Source organism: Octopus bimaculoides, chromosome 3 (assembly GCF_046866305.1).
Source record: "Octopus bimaculoides isolate indiv1 chromosome 3, ASM4686630v1, whole genome shotgun sequence".
NCBI lineage: Eukaryota > Metazoa > Mollusca > Cephalopoda > Octopoda > Octopodidae > Octopus > Octopus bimaculoides.
This window is the reverse complement of record NC_142930.1, coordinates 165,848,867-165,874,567: the sequence shown is the minus strand read 5'-3', so window position 1 is coordinate 165,874,567 and position 25,701 is coordinate 165,848,867. Positions and strand designations below refer to the sequence as shown.

Sequence of the window (25,701 nt, the reverse complement as noted above, 5' to 3'; positions counted from 1 at the left end):
GTGAATGAGACAAACGGGCGCTGCTGTTTGGACGCTGATGGTTTAACACGGCTGAATGGACACTCAGCCTGTTTTGGCAACAATGTTTTTTAGCGCTAGAGAAAAACAAACAAACAAAAACACAAACACGCAGACATATATATGTGTGTGTATATATATATATATATATATATATATATATATATATATATATATATATATATATAGTGAGGGAGAGACAATTTATTATGATCACAATTATCATAAACGATTTCCTTCTCCTCACACACATAAAGAAAGAGAGAGAGAGAGAGAGAGAGAGAGAGAGAGGAGGAGGAGGAGGTAGAGAAACATTAAAACGTCTGATGTCAAATAAATCAGCGTTAAATGAGCGGCGCCAAAACGTCTCAGAGCTATAGAGGCATAGCCGAATGGTAAAGAAATTCGCTCTGTAATCGTAAGGTCACGATTTCGAATCCAGTGAGTGGTATTCTCGGGCACGTGTCATTTACTAAAAGCCTCGGCTCGACTCAAACCCAGAGGAGTGATTGAAACTGTTCGGCAGCCTTCTGAATAGATACTACTTGTAATTCAAAACGTTTCAGTGTTGTCACACACACTGAGTCATGCAGATTCTGGCAGAGTATTACGTTAAGAGCACGTGTATCTATGGAGTACTGAGCCATTTATATGCTAATTCAGTCGTTAGGTCAGTTCAGAAGATCGAACAAATTGAATCCCTTGTCGTCGAAACCGCGAAGGAAAGACCGAGAGGTCACGCTTTAAGAGTCTTTCACATATTCTACCTACAAGGTTCAAAATTATGGTCGATGGATGGCTGGAATTTCATCAATCTAAATTCATATAATTTCCAACTGTCAGCCGGCCTCGATTTGGAACTTTGTAGCCGTAATGAAAAAAAAAAAAATGTTTGATTGAAACAGAAGCTTTATCTTTGTGGATAAATTATTTATCAAAACTCTGTTTCTGTTGTTGTTGTTATGATGTAGTTTCTCGAATTAGCTCTGATCGAGCAGATATCTGTGCTTCTCAATGTTATCAGTGGAGCTACTTTAGTTAAAATACTTCACTTTTATTTCTTTCAAGGCAACGGAAAGACTCAACGGCAAAGAATATGTGGTTATTACATTCTTGATTTTCTTGTTAATGTTGAAGTGAACACTGCAAATATTCTGAGCTATTGTGTGTATTTTATACACGTCGTGTGCTCTAGTGGCCACTTTATTGTAAGAGAGGTAATCATATTGCTAGATAAATTTTGGCGCGACTAGAAGCTCGAATTTTTAAATCGAAGACAAAGGAAGAAGAGGTATGCAAGATACATATTTAAAATTCTTACTCATTACAAAGATCTTTACATTTCTAGCCATAGGTAATCATGCATAGCGCAATCTCATTCTTATTAGAAACTGTCAGCATGGCATAACTCGAAGGAAATAAATTAAATGAAATATTTTACAACGTGAGGTTTTCTATTAATGCTACAAGGTTAGAGAGATTATGTGCAACCACCCATCAATGACCAATACGAATAGGAGGTGTTACAATATGTATGATGCATCTTTGGCAAACACTGACCAGCATCTTCGAACCAGCTACTGCTCTCTCCTTCAAACGTGACATCCTGATTTTCATGTTTAGCTATATCTGGTGAATAACTGCGACACATTTAGCCAGTTATGCCTCTCCTCGCACGACGTTCTACAACGATGACATGTTTCTAATATCAAATATGTAGTCCCTATTTTAAAACGGTAGAGAATTCAAAAGATTTGGTTACTATGCTACAGGGTACAAGAGAAAGTAACGTCCCATGATTAATACGACCATTGGTGTGGCAATAGTGAAGTTAGGTGGCGATAATGTCTTCATGTCGCTAATATCTTACAATTTGTTTTTCAGTTTCAATCATGCTTCGAAGAAGCACTCACCGGGCATTTGTGTCAACATGTAAAATGTAAGAGGGTTTTTGCCGCATCCTACACAAACTTCCAATATGGAGTCTCACTATTAAAGCATTTACCGTTTATTTAGGGAATTCTTTACAGGATTTGCTAATCTAAAATGTCACTTTAGTATTCTGTGTAAATTTGTTTGATTGATAATACAAGGTGCAACAGAGAAGCCTCTCGTATTTTATTCGGTTATTGGTTTGGCACTCGTAAAGTTAGGCAGATATGATGTCTGCATGTAGCAAATGCGTTGCCGTTTTCTTCTCGGTTACCATCGTCACTTGGACAAAACAAACTGTGTATTTACTAATGAAAAATTTATCAAGAATGATGAATATCTGAGCTATTTTGCCTCACCCTTTACATTGAACAGATGGCGTAAGTAAATATAAGTTTCTTAGTTGATCGGAAAAAGGGGGGAAAATACACGCAATTTGGGTATGTTACAGTTCCAAACTAAATCGGATTAGGTGCTGGTTTTCATTTCTCCGGAACCAGGAATGCCAGGAAGGCATAAAGGTTCGATTCGGAATCATTAGGGTCGTTCCCATTTGAATCAAATAGCGCGGCCTTTTGGATAGCTATATTCTAGCACAGTCCCGAGATGACTCCAAATACGTGTGAAATTAAGTGGATTTGAAACTGTGTGAAAGCGCGTTCGTTCAACAGTACTTGTCTCATAAAACGTGTACCGAGCCTGAACCTCTTACTGGCCTCCAAGTACTGTTCAACACCATTAACTTAAGCATCTTTAGCTGAATCCGATTCTGTGTGATAAGCGGAGTCTTATCACACAGAACTGAAAAAGGGAAAGGAAAATAATCTGCTTTAATCCCTCGTATAACCTAAAGTCATGAAGAATATTGGAAAGAGTTTCCAAATAATAATTACACACAGCGACACTTCATACCAACAAACAAATACCACAAGTACTTTAACTCACATAATATCAAGGTCAGTAATTCTTGCCTAGGCAGCATAACTTCCCAAAACACTACATGTGAGGTTAAGTCAGTAGCTGTGGAATCTCCATTCTGTTTCTCTCACTGACCTTCTGAGGCCTTGGAAAAGGTCATGGACATGATTCCCCCGTAAGGAATTTATACCAGTAAGACTTCCGGGCACTTAAACTGATATCTCCGCTCTAACATCGACCTCAAAATGCAAACGAAATAAATTACCAAGAAAGTTTATTCCCCAACGACTTTTACAAAACTCAAGACAATGTTAAGGTGGTGGACAAAATTCTTAAAGGGCTGACATCTCTATAAAATAAAAATATAATAAAAAGTTCACAAAGGAAGAAGAACAACAACAATAAACAGCTACAACAACAATAACACGTGGTTGTCAGTGACATAGTGTCAGTATAAGGCCATTGAATAGCTGTCAGTATGGAACTGTGTATTTGTATGTGACACAAAGCGGAATCCACACACACACACATATATATAGGTATACATATATAGATATGTATATCGTATCGCATAGAATTGTGTATATGCATGCATATATTATGTATCTATATATATATATATATATATATATATATGTGTGTGTGTGTGTGTGTGTTTATGTATGCGTATATATATATATATATATATATATATATATATATATATATATATATATATAAACACATGTATTACTACGTACACAGAGATACATGCAGAATACAAGAGAACTGGAACATATTACAGTCGCTTTGTAAGCTAACAGCACCAACACCAAGAAGAAGAAGAAGAAGAAGAAGAAGAAGAAGAAGAAGAAGAAGAGGAAGAAGAAGAAGAAGAAGAAGAAGAAGAAGAAGAAGAAGAAAAAGAAGAAGACGAAGACGAATCAACCACAACAACAGCCATAAGAACACTTTGGCCCACTTCATATTACCTCGTTGGCTATATTTATGGAATAACAAACACCAATGTGCGTGGAGGGGAGTGAGGGCAGTGGCGGGAGGGGCAAATGGCAGAGGATGGTGGCGGCAGCGGTGGTTTTGGCGAGGGACGAATGTTTAGAGACCACAGCTTTTTGAAAGAACTGCTTTGAACGGGAGAGGAAGAAAAGAAAGAAAGAAAGAGAGAGAGAGAGAGAGAGAGAGAATTGGAACGGTGGTGGCGACGGTGGTAGTAGTGGAAGTAGTAGTAGTAGCGGCTGGGTGTCGGTGGGGGTGTACTTGTGACGCCATAAGTGACAGCTTAGGGTGTGTGTTCGGGTGGGAAGCCCTGCTGGGAACAAAATTAGCAACTATTGGACAACAATGGAATGTAAAAACCACAACAACCCACAGCCACCACCACCACCACCACTACCACCACCACTGTCACCACAGCTAGCATGCTAGCAAGAGGTATTATTAGGGGTGTTTGCAATACAGCGAGTCACACCCTCGCATAAGTGCGCCGAGAAGCTCGGACATATGCACTTTGAATAACAACGCATTCTCCTATTTCTTTCCAACGATATCAGGACAGAGAAACCAGAGAAGACACAGCTCGATCTTGATAAGATTAGAAGTTCTTGTACAGTAGTAGCAAGGGCGCAGAAATCTATCTATCTATCCTTCTGTCCGTCCGTCTATCTATCTATCTATCTATCTATCTATCTATCTATCCTTCTGTCCGTCCGTCCGTCTATCTATCTACCCATCTACTTGTCTGTCTATGTATGTATGTATCTATTTATCCATCCATCCTTCCGTCCGTCTGTCTGTCTATCTATCTATCTATCTATCCTGTAAGTCTGCCTCTATCTCCCCTTCTCTCTAACTATCTATCCTGTCTATCTGTCTGTCTGCCTCTATCTATCTATTTACCTATCTGTCTGTCTGTCTGTCTATATTTATAAATCTTTCGCTTTCACTCTCGATATACATAATATAGTAATAGACGCACACAGTTTCCTGGAAATGAATGACATTGCTTCTATGTCAGTAACACTCATTTACAGCCATCATGTGATGTCGAAGCAAGGAGACACAACCACAGACACATAACAGATTCCTTTCAGTGTCCGTCCACCAAATCCAGCCTCAAGGCCTTGGTGAACCCAGGACTATAGTAGACAACACCCATGGTGTCACGCAGAGGGCTGAACCCGGAACCACGTGGTTGGGAAACAAACGTTCCAGCGTCACAGTCATGTCTGCGCATCGTGACAGCAATGTTATTCACACAGGGGGGTGGGGGGTGGGGAGGATGTCACCACGTTGAATTATGGGATACCATGGCAACTAACACCTCCAAATGTTAAACAACCAAAAATATTCATTTCTAGTCTAGGCACAAAGCCCGAAATTTTGGGGGAAGAGGCCAGTCGATTAGATCGACCCCAGTACGCAACTGGTACTTAATTTATCGACCCCGAAAGGATGAAAGGCAAAGTCGACCTCGGCAGAATTTGAACTCAGAATGTAAAGACAGACGAAACACCGCTAAGCATTTCGCCCGGCCTGCTAACGTTTCTGCCAGCTCGCCGCCTTAAACAACCAAAAATATTGAAAATAAATTGGAGCTGTTTCGAAATAAATGTTCACGAAGAATGTTGAAGATCTACTGACCGAAAATGATCTCGAACAGCCAACCACACACCAAGGCTGACGTGAAACCAATAAGAGAAACTATTGAAGCAAGGAGATGGAAATGGCTGGGTCGAGTTTGTTGCTAAAAACCGAACTCAGTTGTCAGGATCGCTTTGCAATGGGATCCATGAAGTAAAAGAAGACGTGGCCAACCAGAGGAAACATGGCGCAGAACCATAACAAAAGATCTTAAAAGGAGAGAGGGTTAACAATAGAACAAGCTGTCAAGGATGCTTTCGGTGTTGGAAGGTGGGATGATCTTGCTGTTACCTCAGGTGCCACAAAGCACAATGGGAACCGAAGGAATGAATGAATGAATGTCGACGAACAGTTTTTAGTTGTGTCGCTCATGACTAAAAAGATAAATGCAGCTATATTATCATTATAGAAGTGATTGAATTTAAGTGTTGTTGGAGCAGGCTACGTTCTCCTGTCTCTGTCGCAGAATGGTCTTGACGGTTCCAGTTGGTGGGGAGTGTGCGTGCAGTTTACGGTTAGCACGAGGTGTTTAGGGTTAGGGATGTACGTCCGAGTACGGAAAATTAAAAGAGAATGGTGTAGGGTAGCATCATGGTATCGTCTCGAGAGTAAGCTGGAAATAGCAGCCAGCAGACTTTTGTACGTTGCGAAGGAAGAAGACAAGGAGAAAGATAATCGAACCTTGGGGGAGGATACACCCGAATAGACAGGACACGTATCAGTGATTTTTCAAGATATTTTGCAATGGCATGAAAAGTAGGAACCAAATTCTGATCCAAGAGATGAGAGACAGATGTAGGCGATAAGCTAACAAATTAGCTGAGAGAGTCTCATGTCAGACACGGTTGAAGGTTTTTACTGTTGGCTTCACTAAAGATCTAAAGAGCAAGAACCTAGCGATGTTTGTCCAGCTGTGCTTGAAGTAGATCTTTTATCGAAGCAAATTCCTTCCACCCTGCCTTTACCCCGAGCAAGATTTCAGCGTCCATGTCTTGGCATATATTTACTTTCTGCTCTCAAGTACTCCAACATTTTTTTGCCTCCTCAATTTCATCACTTCCCACCACTATTCGGCTTTGTATTACGTTTTCAAATCGGATGTTTGTTTTTTTCGCGTGGTATATTTTGAGGCCTACTGCCAAACTCTGGGCACCAATATCAGCATTGTCTGCAGCTGACTCGCGATGAGCATGATGTTGTCTGCAAATCAGAAGTGTATAAATACCAACCATACCGTTGGCGACTTGTTTCCAATCGGTGTCTCTTACGACCAGAGATAGTATCTCCTTGTTTGACATCCTCCCCGATTGGAAATCTTACGGCTGGAGATAGTAGAGCTATATCTGTGGCCATTCCGAGGTCACCTTGCAAAGAAGTTTGATATATCGTGCCTCAGCTCCTGGTATTTCCAGAGACCGTAGCACCACATTCATTACACACTCCCTTATTAATTTAATTTGGTAACCGATTTAGGTAATTGAATCAAAACCAAACAGTGGTGACTTCTAGCTGATCCGATGAACGGAACAGCCTGCCCGGGAAATTAACATGCAAGTGGCTGGGTACTCCACAGACACACGTACCCTTAACGTAGTTCTCAGGGAGATTCAGGGTTACTCAAAATGTGTCCTTTGAACTACAGGCACATCTCATTTTTGCCAGCCGAGTGGATTGGAGTAATGTGAAATAAAGTGTCTTGCTCAAGGACCCAAGGCGCCACTAGGAATGGATTACGCTTTCATCAAATTTCTTGGTGTTTGTATAACATCATGAAATTGATACTAATTTTGATACTTAATACTAATTAATACTAATATTATCTTAAAATATTGGTTTTAAATGTTGGCAAAAGGCCATCGATTTCCGGTGACGAGTAAATCGATTACCTAGACCCAGTATTGAACTGGTACTTATATTAATTAAACAGGGTTTTCATTTGCATAATCCTTCTTGTAATTACCCTGTCGCTTACTTCATCTTCCTCCCTTGTTTCTATGATTTTTTCGCTCTCACTGTGTTCGTGTGTAGGATTCATTTACTCATTGCCTGCCACCAAACCTTATATGTACACTCATCCTGCACTCCTATCTCTTTTATTACTTTCCACTCTCTTCATACAATGTAAAATGTGACTGGAGCAACCGACCAACCGACCAGCCAACCAACGTCACGGCTATTATCATCATTATTATTATTATTATACACCGACTATAAATGATATCATATCTTTTGTCTTTCACTTTTTTCAGTCATTAGACACTGACCACGCTGGAGCACTTTTCTGAAGAATTTAAGTCGAACGAATCGCCTCCAGTACGTTCGCCGAACCACCAAGTTACAGGGACGTAAACGCACCAATGTCGGTTGTCATGTTAAGGACAAGCACAGAGACAAAGACACACACACACACACACATGACAGGCGTCTTTCAATTTCCGTCTACCAAATCCACTCACATGGCTTTGGTTGGTTCGAGGCTATAGTAGAAGACACTTTGCCCAAAGCGTCACGCAGTAAGACTGAACCCGGAACCATGTGGTTGGGAAACAAACTTCTTACCACAGAACCACGCCTGCGCCTATATTATATATCCATCTGTGTCTGCCTGTATGCCTGTCTGTCTTCACCGGTCTGTATGTTCATATACTTGAATATGTGCGAGTATGTCTTAATAAATACATCGAATACACGCACAGCTATAACAGTGAAAAACATGCATATATATACTTTATTGTAAATGGCTTTCCTCTCAGCTCCATTATCTCGTTCATATAAATGCATACCCACATTCTATGTCTATATATATATATATATATATATATATATATATATATATATATATATATATATATATATATACACATACACATATATACAAATATATATATATATATATATATATATATATAGAGAGAGAGAGAGAGAGAGAGACATACAGATATATACATACACACACATATATATATATATATATACATATATATGTATAAACATATGTGTATGGGTGTAAACATACAGACGTATAGTCATGAACAAACATACTCTCTCTCACTCTCTCTCTCTATATATATATGTATGTATATACATACACATATTCATGTCATGCATGCGTGTGTATGTGTGTGTGTGTTTACGCATGTAAGCCATTACTGACGTTGATGTTAGTTTCCAGTGCTCCCAGATGGCAGCACGTGGTGAGTCGGTTGAGATTAGTGTTATGTGAAACCGTCACATAAAGCTGTAAGTTGGGGATGTTGGGGGGAGTGGAAGATAAATAAACAGACAGAGCAGAAAGACATTGTGTGCACTGTTAACAGGCAGGGCAATGCACTGGAAATGATCGAGAGACACTTCCATATTGCCGCTGTATCGACTTAACCTAAAATAGAGGACGCAGCACCAGCTAGAAATAGAGGATCTTTTTAAAAAAATGAAGGAAGCACATGTGGGATAATATGGTGCTAGGTTCACTAGAACTGAAATACAAACGGGTTAGCCATGAAAGGAAAGCCTATGATCCACGAAAAGATTGCCCACTCAAAGAGTTGATTTGAGAGCGAAACAACGTCGACAGCGAACGCCAGATAATTCTGAAGAATATGATGATGGCGATGTATGTATATATATATATATATATGTGTGTGTGTGTGTGTGTGTGTGTGTGTATATCAAAGACAAAATAAATGTATATACACACACACACACACACACACACATTTACATGCATTCACATGTACAAATAGAAATATTTCTTATACTCTTGTATACACACAGCATGCGTGTGTACGGTGTGCGTACGTGTATACCCCCACCCACCCTCATTCACTTACACACACACACACATACAAAATAGTTATGTATCTAAACTTGTACAAATAAGTATGATCGCACTTGTGAATAGGCCTTGCCATTTCTATGAGAACCTAACCCGGGTACACAGATATTATATTCTATACACCCGAGAGGAGCATTTGGTACGGTACACAGCTGAAATTCAATTCAATCAGAGTGCAACTACACCCACCCGCACAGTCACCCATCCCCTCCACCCTCTTACAAATACCAATATTTCTCCATTCTCGATGTCTTTTTGTATGTACGTATGTGTTTATGTATGCATATGTATACGTATGTGTATATATACATACATACATACATATATACATGTGCATACATATATATATATATATATATATATATATATATATATATATATATGTATGCACATGTATATATGTATGTATGTATATATATATATATATATATATATATATATATATATATATATATATATATATATATACATATATATATATATATATATATATATATATATATATATATGTATATATACATATGTATGTATAAATATATATATATATGTGTATGTGTATACACACACATATGTACATATAGAGACACACATTTATATATATATATGTACAATATATACATCTTATACACACACACAGGTATGTGTGTGTGTATTTATATACATGTATGTATATATAAATATACTCGCATATACCCCCACATATATGTATACCCAATACTTAATACATACACAAATATCAATGTATACATACATGCACACACGTAATATATGCACGCACGTGCACACATGTATACATGTATGAATATACATGCATGTACATACGTGTAACCATAGACGCACGCACACGCCAAACCACATAAATTGTATAAGTTATGATGACGATGGAGGGGCGGGAACCAAAAGATCTTTGGGCTGCCGTAGATGTTGCCTTTGTTGTTGTTTAACCCTGGGTCGAATCTGATCCATCAACGGATCCACGATGACTGAATTAAACTGCGCTCAGAATTTCGTTATCGAAAGCGTTCTTCTAACACGATTAATTGTGACTTGAACGAGATGTAACTGTTATTTCTAGCTGTCTTATCCTGCGGCATCACAACCCCTTCCATTGGCTCACACACACACACACACACACACACACACACGTATATTCGTACCCTGTTGTTCAAATACTGCCACCCATCCTCTTAGCTTATTTCTAATTTCATTTATGCAAGTGACCTCGGTCACGTGTTTTATCCCTCCCTATTTTTGCATTTGACTAAGCGTTTCATAAAGCTGGACAAGTGATGTGACGATGGCGCATATCAAGCCAGAAACACGTAGCCAGTTGTTTTAATCCTGAAGCTTGTCTTCTCGTTTGGAGTCGGCATCAACTTCCACCAAGCGATTGCCCTACCTTCTCTGCAAGCAGGGAAACTTCCAATAACTCAAGAATTCATTTTGTATGGTATTTAATATACCTTCATTCGCTTTTGTTGCTCAATTTTATGTCCGCGGCCGCTTTGACTACTTTTTGTTTCCTTGTGGTGGTTGGTAGTTTCGGATGGTGCAGTGGTAGCAGAGAAGGTGTACGTAGTGGTGGCTGTAATGCTGTGACGGTTGTTGTATGGACGTGGTAGTAAAGGTGATGCAGTAACAGCAGTTGTAGTGCGGTGATGGTGAGGACGTAGAGACATTGTTGTTGCGGTGGCGGTAATGTGGTTATTGTCATTGTGGTGGTGTTGCGGTGGTAGTGTAGCGGTAGTATTGTGGTGACGGTAGTAGGTGATAAACCTAGGTGGAGATGACGGACATGGTGTTTGCGGTGTTGTTGTTGTTGGTGGTGGAAGAGATGATGATGGTGGTGGCGGTGGTGATGATGGTGGTCGTGGTAGCGGTGGTTGATGGTGGTGGTGGAGATGAATATGGTGGTGGTGGCGGTGGCGTAGACGCAAGACGTAAAGTTGTTTGACTGCTTTTTATACACGTAACTTACTTTTGACTTTCATTCATTTATTTAGCCAGGGTGTTTAGCAGCTCGGGTGCGTATATTGTATGCGTGTATGTGTTCAGGTGGACATTTATATATTCATTCATATGTATATGCATGTATGTATGTATGTACGTATGTATGAACATAGACACACACACATATAATATTTGTGTGTGTGTGTGTGGATGTGTAGGTGGTAGTGGGGATGGGGGTGGGGAGATGTCCGCCCCACCCATCCTCTTTATTAAACCAAGAGCTTCCTTTCACTTTTTAGTTTTCTCTCGAAGAGATAAAAAAAACCCCACCAGAAACGAACAAGAACAAGAAGAAGAAGAACAACAACGACAACGATGGTGGGATATTTTTGAAAGTACGGCTACTTAGTGAAACAATCATACACGCCTACACACACGTATTTATATACATATGTGTGTGTGTGTGTGTATATATGTGTATATATATATGTGTGTGTATACTTATATATTTATACACATGTGTGTGTGTATGTGTGTGTGTGAGTGCACGTGTGTGTGTGTGTACTTGCACACACGTACAGACACACATTGACATATTAAAAGCAATAACTACACACACTCTTTGGCCTCAATTTTATCTGTTTATATATTGAATGGCAATTCATTCCCCCGCCCCCCACACCACCCCAACCCCAGCGGCAACCCTGGGAAAGTTGTGTTATCTCGGTGGAAACTCCACCCCCCGCCCACCTCTATAACAGGAGGATCTTCATTCACAGTCCCAGCTCTGCTTCTTTGTCATCCAGCTGAATGCACAGTGGTATGTCTGTTGAGCATGAAGTGTCAACAACCCGCTCCAATCACAGAACGCAATATTCTTGTGATGAGGTCCGAGTAAAGTGGAATGAAAAGTAGTCGGTCAGATACAGCGGCGATCAGAACAACGCCATTCTAGAACATCATTCAAATGAAGACCTCCAGAAGGCAAAAACAAAGTCAAGTGGACTGCAAACATCATGGTACAGAACATTCATATATGTGACATGAGAAAAGCCAATGGGCACAAGCGTAACTGTGTGCGACGTAGTTTGTTTGTTTTGGCAAGGTTTCTACACTTGGATGCCCTTCCTAATGCCAAACACTTTACAAAGTGTAGCACATACACAGATGGTTCTCGACACAATATCAGAACTTGATCGATTAGGCCTTTATGAATGGATAGCACTCAGCCTGATTGAAGTCAGTTTCCAGCAAGACACGTTCGCTGTTTTCCGCAGAAGATTCAACTGGAATCCAAACGGCTGAAGAATGACACCCGGGCGATAAACATGGCAGCTGAAACCAATTCAAAATGGTTAGGGTTGGACAAGAGACTGCAGATAGAAGCGTTCTGTAGGCGAAGACCAATTCAGTCGTTATTGCCCCCACCCAGATCCCTACTGATGATATAGAAGGGTTTGCACAGTCCAACGGCTTCGGGCACTACCTGGAGGATTGGTTTGCGATAGTTCTGAAACAGTGGGACACAGGGTGTGACAAGGCTGTACATTTTAAATTACAGGTACAAATTCGCCCGACGGGTTTCCTTATAGTATCCATCTACTCGGTTTCATTCACAAAGTGTAGGTCATTCCGAGGATATAAAAAAAGACAGTAGCCTTAGGTACCATGCAGTAGGGTCGAATTTGGAAGGTTGTGTTTATGAAGCAAGCTCCGTTTAACCATCAAACCAGCGTTTCTCAACCGGAGTTCCCCGGAACCATAGGGTTCCGCAAAAGGTTCCTGGGGTTTCCGCGAGAAAGAGTGAGATAAGCTAATGCTAATTTCATGATCGTAATATTACTAAACATGCACAACATATTATTGATTATTGTAATATAGACATCATCCTATCTAACCTATTATGTTATCAAAAATATAACTACACACACATATGTATATATATATGATATGATATGTAATTTCTTTGGTGCAGGGGTTCGTTGAGACATGTAATTTATTTTAAGGGTTACGCAAAAAAAAAAGGTTGAGAAACACTGCATTAAATTATACTGCGCCTCTGTGTGTGCGCGCGTGCGTAGATCTTTTATTCTTTTATCTTTTTTTTTTAAAGCCTGATACTTATTCTATCATCGGTCGCTTTTGCTGAACCGGGGACGCAAACACACCGACACCCATTGTCAAGCAATGATGGCAAACAAACACAGTTACACACACAGACGTACATATATATATATACAACTGGCGTCTTTCAGCTTCCGTCAACCAAATCTCCTCATAAGTCTTTGGATGGCCCAAGGTGCCATGCAATGGGACTGAACCCGGATCTATGTGGTTGGGAAGCAAATGTCTTACCACACAACTCACCCCTTATATGCGTGTGTGTAGATAATGTGTATCTCCAGTGACATCGTAAATATAACAATATTACTCAGAAATAGAGTTGTTCGTTGTAGTACCATACCATTCCACCCCCGCCCTCACTCTCTCTCTCTCTCTCTCTCTCTCACACGCACACACATGGAGTAGCGCTGAAAGAAACGGTGTTTGGAAGTAAAAAAGAAAATAAATAAATGAAAGCTGTGTGTGTGAACTGAAGAGAAGTGTTAAGTCAGAAATTAGGGTGAGTGTCTTGGCTTAAAGGCTGAGAAGGGCGGAGAAGAGCCATCTGTTTGATGTAGATGGAGTAGGGGGAGGAGGAGGAAGGTTCACTGAAGTGAGCGACTACTATATCAACACCACCACCACCATCACTACTACTACTACTACTACTACTACTACTACTACTACTACTACTACGACCACCACCACCACTACTGGTATCTAATATCTGGCTACAATGTACCCGATGTATTGCTCGAAGTTTCTGATGAATCGAATTGGTTTGAGAAAGGCATGAAGGTCACAGCTTCCCTCCTCTCAGTAAATTCAAGTAACTCACCTGTGCCTGAATAAGAGTTTAAGAGTCGTATCTTACACCGAGCAGGAGATGACACTCAAATCAATAATGACCCATTATGTGGTTGCCCAACCTGTTCGAAATAGCAGCCAAGTTCCTCTCAATCCACACGCTAACGTTATCGGAAATGAAAGCGCTTGGTCAAGTGGTTAGAGTGGTGCATCCACGTTCGCAATGATTGTGGTTTCGAGTCCTAGACCGGGCAACGCGTTATGTTCTTGAGCAAAACACTTAATTTCACGTTGTTCCAGTCCACTGAGCTGTCAATGAGTAACCCTACAATGGACTGGCGTCCAATCCAGGGGTAATGTGCTCTCGGTCACTTATACTCCATGGAAACCAGAGAACTGGCTGGCCCTACGAACCCTAAGACTCGAGACAGTTCTTTACATATAACTTCGATTTCTGAAAGGAACAACGAGATCGGGGTTTCGTCATTATTTATGATCCTTATTTTCTGTCCCAAACTTCGATTCAGTCTAAAATCGAAAGACTGTCCGTGTGGCTGAGGACAGATTATCGTGAGAGACGGCAGGACAGTGGCAACGGAAGTCGGAATCTGCTCTGGAGTATGAAACAACTTATCTACCGAATCGATCGATCTCGAAAACGGAAAGTTCTGGAAGCTTTCGCAGCTTCTTAGTATCGACTGACCCGAGCTTGACCGCTGTTGGCATGAAACCTCTTTCATCACTTCGGTCTTTGATGTTCTCGTTCGAATATTTGCTACAGCCATCGATATCTGCATCCGCGGTCGGCTTCATCTGGGTTCAAACCCATGGTTTCTGTGCCCCGACTTCTCCGGCTCACCACCTCAATAAAAAAGTAGAGGAAGTTTTCTCTGTCATTAGGGACCAAAGTAGTGAAGCCACGTGACTTAGTAGTTAGAGTATGCGGCTAAAAATCATAAGGTTGTGAGTTCGATGCTCCTGTCCACTTACTTGGTAAAAATAAGCCGTACTCGCATTTCAATGGCTCCACGGTGAATCACCCTGAGAACTACGTTAAGGGTACGCGTGTCTGTGGAGTACTCAGCCACTTGCACGCTAAACTCTATCGATCGCATCAGCTGGAAGTCATCGCCGTAACAGACGGAGTACCAGTTTCGTTTCGTTTTAATTGAAATACCAATAACCTATAGATGGCGTTGTTGTTTAGATCCACGCAGTGTGACTGAACCCGGAACCATGTGGTTGGGAAGCAAGCTTCTTACCACACAGCTACGTCTGCACCTATGGATAGTTTGAAAGTAAATTCGGTTGCTATTTCTACCATGTGCAGTGAGTGACCACATAGATGAGGATCCTGCGTTGGCCTAAATAGAGAGAGGATCCCTCAACACCACCGCCAACAACAATTAACCAGCGAGAGCGCTTTCATGTGGGTGATCGACCTGCTGGAAATGATAACCAAATCTCCCTCAAATCATTCACTTCTGTTTAAGAATATTATGAGAAAAAACTGGAATGGTGCGGCTGGGATAGTTTTGTTTATCGAACAGTTTACTCAATTTAGACAGATCTGCCTAAAAAACAGCAACAACGACCACGACCACCACGACGACGACAACGGTATTTTCTTTTCTCTGACGATTCCAACAGGAATGGCAAATAAACTGATGCGCGACGCTCTCCACTCCCCTAACCGCATGGAGATGAAACCGTCGAAACGGAGGGATTGTGTGGCTCTCGTAAGGCAGCACCGATTCAACAGATGTCGTAATTGGGTTAGCAAGGATCGTTAAGGTTACGGGAAGGTCGTAAGGGTTTAGGAGGGCACACTTACAAGGTGCAGCGGTTTAGTTTGGCGACGAGAATAAATACAACACAACACGAGCCAACAAGGTGGGACTGCTACGTGGTAGTTTAACCTCCCAGAAATAACAGTCAAATCACCTTTCAAAATACACCCTACTGCAAAGGTTAAATTATATAATGTAATATTATTATTGAGGCAAGATGGTCACGGTTGGAATGTCTTTGATAGCAAGTCTATTTCGTAACTCATTGACCTAGGGCTAAAAACAAACAGAAAACAACAAGAACAAGAGTAAAAGCCACTTGAAGGTTTTTTGCTAACAACACAATAGCAGCGTTAGACGATAAACTGGTTCTCCGTCGATTGCGACGACGAGCGTTTCAGTGGATCCGATCAGCGGAACACACAGCTTTTGAAATTAACGTGTAAGTGGCTGAGTACTCCACAGACATGTGTACCCTTAACGTAGTTCTCAGAGAGATTCAGCGTGACACAGAATGTGACAAGGCTAGCCCTTTGGAATTACAGGTACAACTCATTTTCGCCAGCTAAGTGGACTGGAGCAACGTGAAATAAAGTGTCTTGCTCAAGGACACTACTCGCCTCCAGGAATTGAACTCATGACCTTACGACCATGAGCCGAATGCCCTAACCACTGAGCCACGCGCCTTTATCACCCAGTTGTCTAATTAAATGAACGTTCGATTCGTTAATTACCATTTTAGTGGTTGAATATTCCGTTGAGACACGAAATTCTCAGGTAGAATCAGTGCGACGCAGTGTGTAGCAAGGCTGTTCATTTTGAGTAGCAGGTTCAAATCCATCGGACGGTCTTGTATACACTTTCCGTTGGCCTTGAGTTCACTTGGAAAATGACATTTGCCCAAGACACCACTCGTAGGGATCGAACCGGGGACCACGTGCACCACTCAGCCATTAACAACTGCAACATTCTCACAGCCTTTCCCAACACCACAAAATCGCTGCAGTAACAATAACAACACTGGCAGCAGTATAGCGGTAACGTTAACGACATTAGCAACAACGATAGCAACAGGTAAGAAGAATGTAACATAAAGCGATCAGATTAGCAACAGCAGGTAGTGGTTTCAGATTTCGGCACAAGGCCAGCAATTTAGGGGAACGGATACGTCGAGTACATCGTCCCCTGTGCCCAACTGGAACCGATTTTATCGACAGAAAAACGACCGAAATACCGCTAAGTCTTTTGCCCGGGGTGCTAACGGTTCTGCCAAGCTCGCCACGTTAGCAATAATAATAGTAATAATTCTTTCTACTAAAGGTACAAAGCATGAAATTTTGGCGGAAGGGGACTAGTCGATATTTCACTGGTACTTAATTTATCGACCCCGAAAGGATGAAAGGCAAAGTCGACCTCGGCGGAATTTGAACTCAGAACTCGTTAGCATCCTGAATGGAAATTCAGGATGCTAACGATTTTGTCAGCTGACCACCTTAATAATAATAATAATAATAATAATAATAATAATAATAATAATAATAATAATAATGATGATGATGATTAGTCAGTGCACGAGCATCAATCTGAGGGTTGTTGTTTAGCCCTGGGACTGTCCCGCTCCAGTAAATCTATGATCAAAGAACGTTCCAGTCTTGACCATGCATTTAATGGTTGGATGCCGACATGGACGAGTGGTTAAGCTATTCCCTTCGCAGTCCTGAGATTCCAGATTCGAACTCGCTACCTTGGTGCCATTTACCATAGCTGACTGACCTGCATCATCTGAGTGAAACGGGTCGACGAAAACTGTGAGGTGAGCTGTCGGGTGGATTGTACTCGTAATTCAATAATTCAGACTTGTCACATCGATTCAACTTCGAAATTGTGTCAATGCACACATGTTAGCGGAATATTCAATCACACACATGTTAATTTAATGTGAGGAGAGTTCAGCTGATAAAATAAACACCGGAATAATCATCGTCGAAACCAGCGGAGAACCCGATTATATTGTCACTACATTAGCCAATGTGTCCATTCTTTTTAAAGTAGAGATGAGTGTGACTGGGGAAAGATTCGGCTGCTATTTCTAGCAGATCTCGCAACCATGTAATAGGAGACAAGGAAACTAGGCTGTTGTGGCAGTCGTTCTTCGGCGGACGGAGTGATAAACACACGGCGTGGCTGTGTGTTAAGAAGCTTGCTTCCTAACCACATAGTTCTGGGTTCAGTCCCACTGCGTGGCACCTTGAGGTTAATGTCTTCTACTATAGCTTCGCGCTTGAGTAGATTTGGTAGAAGGAAACTGAAAGAAGCCCGTCGTGTATATATTAGTGTGTCTGTGTTTGTCCCTTCTACCATCGCTTGACAACCGATGTTGGTAAGTTTACATTTCCGTAACATAGCGGTTCGGCATAAGAGACCGATGGAATAAGTACTAGGCTTACAAAGAATAAGCCCCGGTGTCGGTTTGTTCGATTAAAGGCGGTGCTCCAGCAAAGTCGCAGTCAAATGACTGAAACAAGTAAAAGAATATATATTCACTTGCAAACCCGAATCTTACGCAATGGGATTGAACTCGAAACCACGTGGTTGCGAAGCGAATTCCTAATTTCCTAACAACACAACTCGGCACCACATAAAACTGATTTCAGTTGTTAAATGATTCCTAGAAAAGAATATTTTGGTCAATGTTTTTGGTATTTGAAGAATTTTAACATGATTTGCGTTTTTTATCTTTTACTTGTTTCAGGCTGTGGCTATGGTGGGGCACCACATCGAAGACCTTTTAGTCGAATGAATCGACCCCAGTACCTATTCTATCGGATCCTTTTACCGAGCCACTAAGTTACAGGGACGTAAACACACCAGGACCGGTTGTCAAACGGTGGTTGGGTACAAACAGACACACACATCTATATATATATATATATATATATATATATATATATACGATGGGTTTCTTTCAATTTCCGTCTACCAAATCCCCTCACAAGGCTTCGGTCGGCTGTAGCAGAAGACACTTGTCCAAGGTGTCACGCAATGGGACTGAACCCGGAACCATATGGTTGGCAAGTAAACTTCTTACCACGCAACCTTGCCGTTTCAAACACCGGAATGATGATGACAGATATTTCCCCACATTCTTCGTTATTTTCCAGATTAATTTTAACCAAAGGGTTCCATTACCGTACAATGTAAATAACCTCGGAAGTGATCCGGGGACTTCATCCCGATAACTTGAAAGATTGTTCCTGTTGTATATAGAATGGTTTATTTCTGTATTTCTTCAAAGAACGATATCAGAGAACGTTTATGTGGAAATAGCCGCAGAATCGTACTATAACAGGCGTGGCTGTGTGGTAAGAAGCTTTCTTCCCAACCACATGGTCCCAGGTTCAGTCCAACTGTGTGGTACCTGAGACAAGTGTCTTCTACTGCAGCCTCGGGCCAACCAAATTCTTGTGTGCGAATTTGGTAGACGGAAACTGAAAAGCTGAAAGCACAGGGGTGGCTGTGTGGTAAAAAGCTTGCTTCCCAACCACATGGTTCTAGGTTCAGTCCCACTGCGCGGCACCTCGGGCCGACCGAAGACTTGTGAGAAGATTTGGTTGACGGAAACTGAAAGAAGCTCGTCGTATATGTGTGTGTGTATTTGTCCGCCCCCACCATCGCTTGACAACCGGTATGTTTAGGTCCCCGTAAAACAGCGGTTCGACAAAAGAGACCGATAGAATAAATACTAAGCTTACAAAGAATAAGTCCTGGGGTCGATTTGTTCGACTAAAGGCGGTGCTCCAGCATGACCGCAGTCAAATGGTTGAAACAAGTAAAAGAATATATATGTGTGTGTGTGTGTGTTTGTCTCCCACCACCGCTTGACAACCGGTGTTGGTGTATTGACGTTCGTACAATATAGCAGTTCGGCTAAAGAGAACGATAGAGTAAGTACTAAGCTTTAAAAAAATACTAAGGTCGATTCATTCGACTAAAAACTCTCATGGTAGAGCCCCAGTATGGCCACAGTCTATTAATCAAAATTCTTCTGTTCCGGCTTTAGAGTTTGACAAAGTGAAATTGGTAGGTAAAAGACAGCGACACGCTGAAGACAGTTCTTCAGGTAGCTGACTGAACGGCCAGGCGCCAAACTGGGCCTCGCTTCTCTATAAATACTCATCAAGCTTAAAATTCCTTTACCAACTCACTCATGCATTTAATAACGTCTTGGTTGTACGGAATCCCTCCCTCACCCTCTTTCTATCTGTCTATCTATATCAATCTATCCATCTATCTATCTACTTCTCTGTCTGTCTATCTATCTATCTATCTATCTATCTATCTAAATAAATAAATAAATAAATACATAAAGCGGCAGTTTATTAAAAAGGATTTAAACTGAGAAGTTCGATCAGTTATTTCTGACAGGAGTGGGGTCAGTCGTTATCATCGACTCAAGTACATGATTAAGAGAAGGTAGAATGGAATGTTTAAAACAACAAAAGGCCCCAAAGTGTTAAACTGGCCACACTAAACTATTTTCCAGGGAGTCATCTTAAACAGATGCGATGAATGGAAGACAGAATATGATGCACCAGAAATGGTAAAATGTGTGGTAACATGGAGTAGAAATAGCCATGGAATCTTCTACCACTGAAGCAAAGAACCAATATAAGAAGTGGGTAATTTCGAGTCCAATAAATTGAGGCTCCTAGTTGTCACAGTACTTGCTAGAAATAGCAGCCAAATCTCGCTTAGAACCACACCCTGCCATCTTACAAAAGGATAAACTGGATAATGCAGAAAGATGAGATATATGGCCACGGCTGGAATCTCTTCTGATCATCTCTCACCCTCTCTCTGTTCTTGTGAGGCTGACCTGGGGTTAAACAACGACAGCTTTTTTTTTATGTTCTTATGGTGTCAAACTTGATTGAGCACACCTGTGATCAAAGGTGTTCCTACCATGCCATCCTGCCTCTTTTCATTCCCAGTATATTTTAAACTATATTATCCAATAAGCCCTTTCTCATTTAAGACAGTGGGGTGCGGATAAGCAGGGCATTTGACTACCATTTCTAGCATGACGCTCGATACGTTCACCGACCCCTTCATTGGCGCGTGCGACTAGTTTTTCATTAGTGAAGGTGGACACATTCCTGGGGTCCTGTTAAAACTGGATCTATCCCAGTTGATTGTGAAAATTATTTTGTTGATTTCAGTGTGTATTGAACACGGAACGAGGAAGTCCAAAGTTAGATGTTGTACCATTTATGATAAACCTCCCGTATAGAGTAAGAATCTGTTGCTCTCGCGTTTATCTCAACTTCCCGCCTTTTACTTCAATTACTGATAACATGCTACATTACATGTGAAGCCAGTGGAGGAGGCCGGTCGCACGACCTGTTAGAAACAGCAGCCAAATCCCTCTGACCGTCATTACCTTAAACAACAAAAGGACACATTAGATTACGTAGTCCTACAAACACTTAAACGGGATGGTCACGGCTAGAATACCTTTGACTATAGGCCTGTTCGATGAGAATTAACCCGGGTTTAAAACAACTAGAAATCACCTTCAAATCACATTTAGTAATTAAAAAAACCAACAGGACATACTGAATAATACAAAGGCAGGGGTCGGTATGGTTGGAATGTCTTTGATCACAGCTGACTCGGGGCTAAGCGACAGCTGTTGATAACAAGGAATTCTGAGACACAAACCTACACATTCGGGCGGGTCCAAGGTGGAGGGGAATGAATCGACACCAGAGTATGACTGGTAGTCTATTTTATCGACCAGTCCTTGAAGGGTGTAAGGTTAAAGTTAACCTTAGCGGGATTTGAACTCACAAAGGTTCAAGCCAGTGGTTCTCGCCCGGATTCCATATATGGTCCTTGGAGTCCATAAAAGATTCTTTTGGAAAAGATTCGATTATAATTCTACAATACACAAAATGTTTTAGCAAATTTTTTAAATACAATTCCTAAAGATATTCAATTCTAAACATATAACAGGGTTTTTTAAACGTCAAATAACTTTGAGGGTCCACCCGTTTAAGACAGGAATCAAAGGGACCCATAGATAAAAAAAAAAAGGGCTGAGAAGCACTGGTTTAAATAATGCAACGTAACGCAATTACTCCGTATTTATCGATTCTACCGTCCACCCCGACCGTCATGTTCTATCGTTTCAACCACCCTGATCACCACCGTTGATACAGACACAGGGTCACGTATCGAACTCGGCCCTCGACGGGCACTTATCATATCAATCGACCGTGGCTGGATTTGAACATAGAAAGTGATATCGCCCCTTATCTATACACCGAAGTAATTTCTCCGATGCTCGACAGACTCTACAAATAGTTTATTATATAGATAGAAAGGCAATCCTTCGATGTTGGTACACGACCTCATTCACACACACACACACACAACCTCCCCCTCATGATGTTAGGCTGAAAAAGAGGGTCAAGGATGCCGTTTCCTCACACCGACACTTTCTAGACCAATATCGAAGGAACACCGATACAAAGTCACGCATTTAGTAAGGGGCTAGCTAGCGAAGCCCCGGAAGGAGATAAATGCAAATTTACCCGCGGCGGAATTTCAACGCAGAACATGAAAACGCAATGGCACGTAAAATAATAAAAATAATTGTTTCTAACAAAAGCAGACAGAATTTTTGAGGAGGTGGGGCGGGGAAGGGTTAGGCAATTGATACTCTCTCAGTATTGAACTGGTATTTGATTTTATCGTTCCCCGGCTCCAGCAGGATGATAGGAAACGTTGAATGCTGTGGAATTTGAATTGAAAGTAATGTACCTAAAAAAATTGTTAAGGGTTGGAGTTAGTCGAATTTAACTAGACTGGGTCCCAAAATTCAGAACATAAAGGGCCGAATGAAATACTACAAGGTATTTTTCCGACGCTCGGGCGAATCTGCCAGCTCGTCACCTTTAGTGTTTCTGATTGAGGCACAATGCCAGCAATTTTGAGGGGAGGGGGATTAGTCGGATCCATAGACCCCAGGCCTTGACGAGTTCATTGTTATCAACCCCGGAGGGATGAAATGCAAAGCTGACCTCGGTAGTATTTGAACTCAGAACGTAACGGTGCGCAATAATAATAATAATAATAATAATAATAATAATAATAATAAGAAGAAGAAGAAGAAGAAGAAGGAGGAGAATATAAGGACCTTTTGCGTGGGATGGGCTATTCGACCTGAAGAAAATTCTAACTGGGCCCCACCTGCAAAGTCATGCGCTGTTTATCTTGATATGAAATCATGATATGTCGCACACGTATGCTTGTGATGCATGTGCCTGGTGTACCCTTATCAGACAGGTAGTCGTGATGGGTGTACAGGGCTTCGTATATTCTACCCCAGTGTCACTTTGATGGCATGCACTACTCTCTCGCTCAATAATGAGAATAATTCTTTCTACTGTAGACACCAGTCCTGGCCTGAAATTTCGAGGAAGGGTCGATTATATCAACCTCAGTACACAACTGGTATTTGTTTTATCTACCTCGATGGGATGAAAGGCAAAATCGACCTGCGCGGAGTTTGAACTCAAAGCGTAAATAACATAATAATACAATAACAAGAAAAAAACAATAAGAATGACTTACCTGGACTTTGTGTACGGATCCACGATTTTCCTTCCTTAGCAACTCGGGGAAAATACCGAGAAAAGGCCATCCTTTAGGCCCCGGAAGTTGTTTTAAGGGGTACGGAGCTGTAGAGGAATTTTTACCCGTTGTCGGTGGAGATCGTGCTTTTAGAGGAGTAGTAGCTGTAGTAGTAGTAGTAGTAGAACCGTTGGTGATCAGTGATCGAACTGAACGATTGATGAGCGTTGATGTTAACCAGGCTGGTCTCCGTAACGTTGCTGTGATCATCACAGGACAACAGGATCGTCTGGTTGCTAGATCGAATCCGGAGCAGTGCTCTGATATCGTTAGAGCTCGCCCTACCCATGGCTTTGACACTGGTGTTGTTGTTGTTGTTGTTGATGATGGTGATGATGAGGAGGGGGATATTAATGATGCTGTGGACAAGTGAGATGATGATGGTGGTGATGGCGATGCTGATTGTGGTGTTGCTGTTGTTGTTGATGAAGAATATAATAATGATGATGGTGATGACGGAGGAAATGATTGTGAAGATGATGGTGATGATGATGAAGATGATATTGAAGATGAAGATGATGACGACGACGACGACGATGATGATGGTGATGAAGAGAGCAAAAGTGCAGGTGATGAAGAGGATAAGTTTGACGTCGTCAACGGCAACGAAGACGACGGTGATAATGTTGATGATGATGATGATGATGATGTCCTACGGACAGTCGTCGTTGATGTTGCTGTTGTTAAGGAAGCGATGCGACTATCATTATTACTACTGCTATATCTGATGCCTTTACAAACATGATTAATATTATTATTACTATTATAATTATTATAATTATTATTATTATTATTGTTATTATTATTATTGTTATTATAATTGTTACTACTACAACGTGAGGTTACAGCTCGGATATTACTATAAATATTGTTATTACTACAACAACCGCGAGAAGTAGTAGTTTTAGAAATACTACGTGAAGTAGTGGTCGTAGTAGAAGTGTTGTTGGCGGCACCCGTACAGGCACCCGTTGTGTGTTTAGGTAAGTGTAGCAATCGATAGAGGCCCCTGGGAACGTGGCCAGACACCACCCTCCGTAAAAGGGTTGACTCGGCCATATGTTGGTCGGGCCGACTTGATCCAGCCGGACACACTCTCACCTGAGGCACGCCACGCCGAAATCTGGTCTGTGGAGAGAAGATCAGGGACAAACAAGCAGGCCAAGCGAACACTACAAGAGGACGGTACGTATATAGCGAGCACCGGTGGTGGTGGTGAATGGAAGGCGAGGCAGAGGAAGGAGGAATGAACTAGGATTGTGGTGGGAGGGATAGGGTTAGTGGAAGAAGAAGAAGACGAAGAAGAAGTGGGAGAAAGAAAGTGAGAGAGAGAGAGAGAGAGAGGGGGGAGTGGAGGAGAAGGAAGAAAACAGGCGCGAGAGCGTGAGGGAGGGAGGGAGAGAGGGAGAGAGGGGGAGTAAACGGAAACAAATTCACACACAAAAAAACAGAGAAAAAAAACAACCTATATGTGAATAAATATGATGATGATGATGATGATGATGATAATAATAATAATAATAGTAATAATAATATTTAGGGGGAAAAACCTAAGGAATTGAAAGAACGTGAGAGTTTGGGATAGGGAGAGAAGAAAGAAAGGTAAAGGGGTGATACAGAAAGGGTGGATGATGTGGGGAGGTGGGGGCGGAGAGTAGGGGACAGAATATAGGGGACAGGAGATTGTGCGTTAGAGGTGGTGGTGGTGGGAAGAGAGAAAGAAGGAAAGTATTTAACAACTAAATAAACTATAACAACAACAATAGTAAATAATAATAATAATAATAATAATGATGATGATGATGATGATGATAATAATAAATGAGTACGAAATGAGGGGGGGGGGGAGCGGAATTGGTGAAGTATGAACCTTGTGTTTAAATGTGTGCTTTCTGTTTGTGTATGTATATGTGTAAATATATGAGTATATGTGTGTATGTGTGTGCGTAAGAGTGTGTATGTGTGTGTGGGGGGGCGATGTTGGTGTTTTACGTAAATTAGGACCAGTTC

At 41.3% G+C, this 25,701-nt stretch overlaps 1 protein-coding gene across 1 annotated transcript in view; it reads right to left on the bottom strand.

The window, feature by feature from the left end:
* LOC106880954 (cytochrome P450 27C1) overlaps positions 1 to 24,900 on the bottom strand; it is a 104,250-nt gene extending 79,350 nt beyond the window's left edge. The window contains exon 1 of the mRNA XM_089349981.1: positions 23,632 to 24,900. Coding sequence (XP_089206107.1) covers positions 23,632 to 24,750 — 1,119 coding nt within the window. The 5' untranslated portion in view covers positions 24,751 to 24,900. The remainder of the gene's footprint in view (positions 1 to 23,631) is intronic.
* Between the last annotated feature and the right edge of the window lie 801 nt (positions 24,901 to 25,701).